General features: G+C 36.4%; 1 protein-coding gene across 1 annotated transcript; it reads right to left on the reverse strand.

Moving 5' to 3' along the window:
- Window positions 1-6,629: 6,629 nt before the first annotated feature.
- Window positions 6,630-7,259, reverse strand: LOC140038350 (uncharacterized). The gene has a single exon (XM_072083683.1). It carries the CDS (start codon window positions 7,257-7,259, stop codon window positions 6,630-6,632), a length of 630 nt encoding a protein of 209 aa, XP_071939784.1.
- Between the last annotated feature and the right edge of the window lie 540 nt (window positions 7,260-7,799).

The raw sequence follows: 7,799 nt of genomic DNA on the forward strand, positions 1-7,799 counted from the left end.
ATGGGCCTTGGTCTTTATAATCTCATCATATATACTTGCAGAAAAATCGCATGTAGGGTATATAAAATTGGTAAATGTAAAGTTTGACTGTGGAATGAGTTCAATTGTTATATGTATTCCCCGCACTCGTCAAAATAGAAGCAAAAGTGACCAAATGAGGTGAAAAAGACGAAGTTCGATCAAGGAACTCGACCCCTCAATTTGAGTAAATATTGTTTTTGATTCATTAAAAAGGAGTAAAATATATGTTTTGATCATTTTACATGTGTGTGCATTGGTTATTGTGACAAAAGAATGATCTAGAATATATTTTGAGCAATTGAGGTACAGAGTGTAATTTTTAGAAAGTTAAAAATTTCTACAAAAATTTGCAGAAAAAAATGCGAGCTCAGGAAACAGGACTTTATGTCGCGTATTCAAGAACTTGCATATTGAGTTCTAAATGATTAAAGCAGAATACATGGCCTTGATATTATGGATGAACTTGCTATATCATGCTAGTAATGTTTACTTGGTTATTTGATGATATTATTTTGAGCAAGTTATTTATCACTTTTGCTTATCTAATCATGATTAACCGGCCAATAATTGTGATAATCTTAAGGTGTTAAATTTGCAATGAAAATTGGGATTTAACACTAGTTCAAGGAATTGATAAACCTAGAGAGTACACTTACGAGAGTAGAAGTGCACCTATGTGGCTTTAGTGACTTGTTTCATGTAATTTCATAGAAAAAATGAACTTGTAGTTAATTTCATAACCGCGAGAGTATGGTTTAGGTACAAGTATAGTTGATTCATTGCGATAATAGGTTTCACATACATTAAAAAATTACTTCATAACTAGCCAAGATAATAGCATTCACTTAGCTAGTAACTTCATTTGTAGGAGTAGTAAGGAATTTCATATCTTTAGGGGCTTTTTATTGTTACTTTTATTACTTTTATTTCATATTTGTAGCATAGATTGCATTTGTGATAGTCTAAATAATAAAGGAGTTCAAAAATCATTAGTAATTGATAATTTTCTCTGTGCGATCGATCCTGAATACCCTATATTCAATCACGACTCGTATACTTGTGAAAAATTGAGTGTGGGGTATTTAGGATGTTATAAATGTAAAATATGACTATGGAATGAGTTTATTATTATATGTATACCCCGCGCTCGTCAACTTTCTTTGAAGCATCTTTGGGTTGTATTGTTGCTCAACATCATGTTGGAACCCACAAAAGCATTGAAGGAATCAAACTTAGGGACCATGCATTACAAACCCCAGTTTGAGTTCGACTAGAGGAGGTTGATTAAGGACTTACAGCTTGGGGCTGATTGATATTCTTGATTGAGTCAAGTTTTGGCCAAAGCTTTAGCCATTTGTTACTTGTTCCATTAATCGTTTGTTTAATTTGCGTAGACAATAAAAATGACCAGCTCATGTTGAGTTTTGGTTAGCTAGATTGTTAGGGTTGAGTCCAAATTCTGCCAACTAGATGTTTGTTGGGCCATGAGTCTTGTTAGTTTATAGATGAAATAATCAGCCAGTTTGTTTGATTGATGGGTCAAGTAGTTAATTTAGTTAAACTAGGATGAAGTGCAGTAATCTTAGTTCCATTTGGATTAGTCTAAGTTGGATTGGTGCCTATAAATAGGCAAGTCTTTTCTTTGTAATAGGAAGTCGAAAATTCCCAACAAATAACATTGAGGGTGAAAATTTTCTTGGCTTCTTGTAAGCTTTCTTTGAATTTCTTAAAGCTGTCCTAAATGTTCATTCGATATATCAATAAAAAATCGCACTTGATTGTAATATCGTTCTACCCAAACTTGATTCATCTTATGCTATCCAAGATCAAATTAGGTTTTCTGCTTCCAATCTTGGATACCACCAATTCTAGATCATGTGGTTCGTCATGTCACAAATTGCATTTGAAATAGGGCGTGAGTCGTATCAGCGTCACAATATTCTTGCCTTTTCTGTGAACTTTTTGAGTATCAACAAAAGTGATATTAGCATAAAATATTGGTTAAAAATTGGAGTGGCGTATTTTTCTTTCTCTTTAAGAGCATGGATAAGATGTGTTTTAAGTGATGAGCAACGATCCTGACCAAAGTTTCTTCAAACTACCTTGATTTTAGTACATTGTAAACAAATGTTTTAAGTAATACAGTGATTCACAATAATGATATCTTCACTAGATCTATTGAGTGCAATTGAGCAATAAAATTACTAAATTTTCCAGCCTATTAACGCAATAACGTTTTAAGTAAAAACAAAACCTAATTGAAAATGTTCAATGAAAATGTCCCTTCAGTCATAATGTACTTCCAAGTTTGGTTATGACATATTTCAACAGATTCTCTAAATGCGTGAGAGGTTTACATAGAATTTCACCCGGTATCTAGCACAAATTGCCATCATCAAATCTATTTTAAAATAACTTTTGTAGATTTTTTTATATTTCTAAATTCAGAAAGGTACAAATTTAACAACAAGAGCCAGAGGTGCAAATTTTTGAGCAAAGAATAGGAAATGCCTTTACCTTTGGTGTTTCTAAAAGTAAAGGGCAATAAACATATTATAAATGATCATTTTTTCAAGATATGGAAGAATAAATGATTTAAAATGGATTTATGCCTCCTCTATGAAATTTTGAGTATCAATAAAAGTGATATATGCATTAAAACATGGTCTAGAATTAGAGCAACATATTTTTCTTTCTTTCTTAAAAGGAGGAAGTAAGATGTTTGAAGTGAGAAACAACCTTTATCAGAGTTTCTTCAACTTTCTTGATCCTATGTGCATTATAAAAAAAATTTTAAGTTATACAATTACTATCTCTACTCAAAAATATTATATCCACTCTATATCTTTCTCAATATCTTTCCTAGTGATGCGAGTAGAATTAATTTGTAAGGTACACTTCTACCAACAAAACTGCACCGTTAAATAAAAAAATCCATCTGTGTTTGAGTTAGTGTCCTTGTACTAGTATGTCAAAGGTGTACTTATACGAACAAATATGCATCATTAAATAAATAAAAACAGCCGTCTACTGACTTCACTCTCCTATTCAACCGAAGCCAAAAAAAGTAGGAAGTCTCCTAATTGGCCCGTTTCCTATTTTTACTAAACTACCTTTTCCAATTCAAATCTAACAATCAGCTAATGGAATATTTGCAGTCCTACGTTGTACTTCCAATTGGCAATTGGTGTCTCGCGCTTGTCCCGCATTTTCTGGACATGTTAAGGTCTGACTTGACGCGCCTATGCCAAATAGTAATTGTAGTGGAGAATTTGCACGTTTTTATCCCATTTTGTTCCAACTCCCCGCAATCAATACAAATTTTCAAAAGTGAGTAGAATCCGTCAATTAATGCACACTTGGTAATATAATAGGAGGGATTTAATTACAAAATAAATGACACAATTACGACTTATCAATTCCCCCCACACCTAAATTATGCTTGTCCTCAAGCATGAGAACAACAAACAAACACCAATTCCAGACAATGGTTATTGCTCCATCTACCTTATTGCCGAGTTATCAAGAAAAACACATATCAAGCATCAATGGTCAAGATCCAAGAAACATCACCCTGGTTAGCTTCTAAATCGCAGACTCCTCCAATTTAGGGCTAACTATTCTAAGAAAAAGGAATGATCGATCAACATTTATCAACAAATGATCCAACTATTAACCAAAATATCAACATTAAATCCACAAATCGGGGAGCTGGCTTTAATCACATATTGACACAATCTTCACTTTTATCACGCTTTTCTATTTTTCTATTTTTTCAGTTTTAATAGTAATAATAGACTTAGTGTCTAGCCATTAGAGTCTTTTGACGCGAACTCTAATATTTGCCAGATGATGGAGCCCGGTTACTCAGCTCCTATCGCTACGCGACCACGTACTCATAGCAATTACTACCGTTTGACGCGAGAATTGATACTTTAGTTGAAGATCCCCGGTTATTCAGTAGTAACAACTAGCGGAGTACAATCAACTCTTATTTACAACCAGATAACACAATAACTCAAAATATCACAAAGAAAATAGCAGCAGCTAGCCTTATTTTTCAAATATGGAGAACTAAAGTTAATAACTGGATCAATTCACATGAAAATGCCAACAATCATTCCCAATGCCTAGAAAAGTTAACCAAAAATTAGAAGAGCCAAACAATCACCGATATTCACCAAAGAGATGATCTTGGACTCAACCATATTAACTAGATATACTTTTATTACTAAAACTTGGCAATAGCAGAATTAGAGTCAACAATCCAACATCAAACCTTGGTATTCACATGAGAGCTAATCACTAAAAAGAAACAAAGAGAATGAACGAAAGATAAACAAATAACAAACTAAAAAAAAAAGAAAAAACATCTAAAAACTAAAAACTAGAAATACTAGCATCACAGCTGTCCAATCCCCCCGCCCCACACTTAAATCCGACATTGTCCCTAATGGAGAGTAGAAAACAAGTAAAGCGAAGAGGACAACGAAACTTCCCTCGTGAGTGGTTAACAGGTAGGCGGGAACGGTGCAGGGAAACCGATGTGATAGAAGTACGCGGCCAAGTTCTGAGACATCTCAACTCAATTCAACTAGCAAATGCAAAACTCTGTCCACCCAAAATCTCAACAAAGTCTCCAATTAGACAGTGAATATCTCAACTTAAAATCGCCAATTCAGCAATAGCAGTTTAGAAATTTGACAATAACCACATAATTACAAGTTCTTCCTTTTCAATCAGGCAGCTAACCAATTATGAATAACAAATGCTAGTCAAAATACCCCAACCAGTACCACTGGTGCACCCCACAGTAATGAAACGAGTCAATCGGCCACAGAATCTAAATCACTGGTAAACCCAACAGCACCAGACAATACCAAAAAGAAATTGGAAAGCGATTGTCAAGTACCTCCAACGTAGACAATGGCCAAACAATATCTCCGAGAGAGAATGATGGTTATCAAGAGAAGGAGACAGAGGTAGTGGCGCGCGACCCGTGACTGCGGAGGCGTCGAGAGGCAGAGAGAAGAGTGAATCCAACAATCAAACCCAGCAACTTATGCTTCAATTAATCAGGTGGGAGTTAAGAAGAGTGAATACCTCTACCATTGTGTGAAAGAGGGGGATGCGAGGGAAGGGAGAAATACGGACAGTCGCGAGGCGAGGAATGGCGGCGAATAGCAGCAGTGCGAGAGGTGGCGAAAGTGGAAGGTCGCGATGCGCAGCAGTGGTTGGTTGCAACAAGGAGAGAGAGGGAGAGCGAGGTGGTGGCACGGCGCACGACGGTGGAAACGTTGGCTTCGGACAGTGGCGGTGCGGGAGGTGGATGTGCGCGGAGAAGAGACAGAGGGGTAATGGGGTGGCGTCCATGCCGCCTGGCGACGGCGAGATCGACAGTGGCGGCAGCGTTGTTCGTCGATTGCGGAGAGGGGCGGCGAGCGTAGGTGCGAAGCGAAGAGGCGGCGACAGCTCTAGTTTGAGTCGCGACCAAAAGAGAACCAGGGAAGAAGAAGGAAAGAAGAGAGAAAGAAAGAAAAAGAAAGGAGATGGAGAAAGAAAAAAAAAAGAAAAGAAAGAAATAGTTTTGGATTTTTTTTGTAAATTTAAAAAGTTGTAATTTGAAAATTAGAAGCTATAGTTAAACGGAAATTTTTTTTAATTAAAAAATTTAATTTTTTTATCATTAACAAAATTTATTTTCGAAATTCAAAATTAGAGATTAAAAGAAAATCAAAATTTTCTTCAAGGTTTCAATACTTACCTTTCCCACGAACATGACGCGGGCACATCATGAGGGTAAGAACCCTTCTGACGCAGAGCTCTCCATGTGACTCAACGCGGGCACGTCATGAGGGTGGAAACCCTCCTGACCAATATCAAGAAGTTGCACCTTGCCACGCGTCCAGTTGACGCAGGTGCGTCAAGTCAGAGAGATACCTATGCATCATCAAAAACGAAAATGGAAACCAGAAATCTGTCAAACTCAAGAAAAATATATTTAAACTATCAAACAAAACTGAACAAATAACTAAAAGAAATTGGGTTGCCTCCCAATGAGTGTCTTTCTTTAATGTTTTTGACTAGACGTTAAACACCACTCTTCAATTTGGATGTAATTTAATTTTTCTTGTAATCGGTGGCCCTCCTCCGGGATCTAAATAGTCATTGAGTGCAGCCTTCTTTCTTAATTTTCTATTCATTTTTACTTCATAAATTACTTTCATCCCCTGATACTTGTTCGCAGCAATTTTGAATTTATCGCTACAAACAAACTCAAAAAATTCTTGTACAGAGGGATTAATAGCATGAATAGTAAATATAGAGTGAGAATCAATAGGATGTTTTATTGTATCAAAAATATTAAAGTGGACTATTTCTCCATCAAATTTCATTGTGAAAGTACCCTTACTAACATTAATCTTAATTTGGGCAGTACTTAAGAATGACCTTTATAATATAATGGGTGATGGATTTAGAACACTTCCATCATCCATGTAAAGCACATAAAATTTAGTAGGAAAAATTAATCCATCTACTTGCACTAAAACATCCTCAACTACCCCATCCGGATAAGCAAATGTACTATCAGCCAATTGAATTATTATCTATGTTTCTTTTAAAGGTCCTAAATTTAGGGAATCATAGATTGATTTAAGTATCACATTAATAGAAGCCCTTAAATCTAGCATGGCATTTTTAATTTTAGAATGTCCAATCTTACAGGGGATAGTAAATATATCTGGATTTTCGCATTTAGGTGGTAGTTTCCTTTGTAAAATCGCTGAAACGTTTTCACCTACCACAATATGCTCATGCCCCCTCAACTTCTTCTTGTTGATGCACAAGTTCTTCAAGAATTTCATGTACTTTGGCACTTGTTTGATTGTATCTAGTAGGGGAATGTTGATCTCTACCTTGCGAAATACCTCCAATATCTCTTTCTCCTTGTCCTGCTTCTTCGAGCTCTCTAACCTGCTAGGAAAAAAAGGTGGATTAGTTTTAATTTCAATGATTGGGTCAGGGAGTACCACTAGATTTTTACGATTTTTGTCCTCCTCCTCAAGTTCTTTCTCGATCTTTTCCTCATCCTTGTCTTTTGGAGTAACAAGTTCAGGCCCTTGAATCTCTTTCCCATTCCTGAAGGTCATTGTACTTACATTCTTCAGGTTTAGTTCATGTTGAGATGGCAATTTTTCGTAAACTTGGGATTCCAGGCGATTAATTGCTATCGCCATCTGACTCATTTGACTTTGCATTGCTTGCATCTGTTCCAATTAATTCCTAATACTTTGTAGATCAGAATCTGTCTTTTGTTGATTAGTAATTAATTGCTTCATCATCTCCTCTATAGACGGACTTGAGTTTGAAGGGGGTGGTGGCGAGTGAGGTTAATACTATTGTTGATACCCTTGCGACCTATTTGGTGCGAAATTTGATTGCCTATTTCCTCCATAACTGAAGTTAGGATGATCTCTCCAACCCGGATTGTACGTATTCGAGTACGGGTCATATTGTTTTTTTGGCGCAGGCGCGTGACCAGCCATGTTCACTTGCTCCGCATTTTCTTCTTGAATCATTGGGCACATCTCTGTAGAATGACCCATAACAGTGCAAATCCCACACACTTTGGCTTGTGATACAGTTCCTACAGCCAATTACCTAACAAACGATGTTAACTCAGTCAATTGCTGCTGGATAGAAGATGTCTCTATCTCATTCACTTTGTGTGTCAGGACATCCCCCATCGTACCAAACTGCTGCGAATTCTCAGCCAT

This window comes from Coffea arabica, chromosome 3e, assembly GCF_036785885.1.
Source record: "Coffea arabica cultivar ET-39 chromosome 3e, Coffea Arabica ET-39 HiFi, whole genome shotgun sequence".
Lineage (NCBI taxonomy): Eukaryota > Viridiplantae > Streptophyta > Magnoliopsida > Gentianales > Rubiaceae > Coffea > Coffea arabica.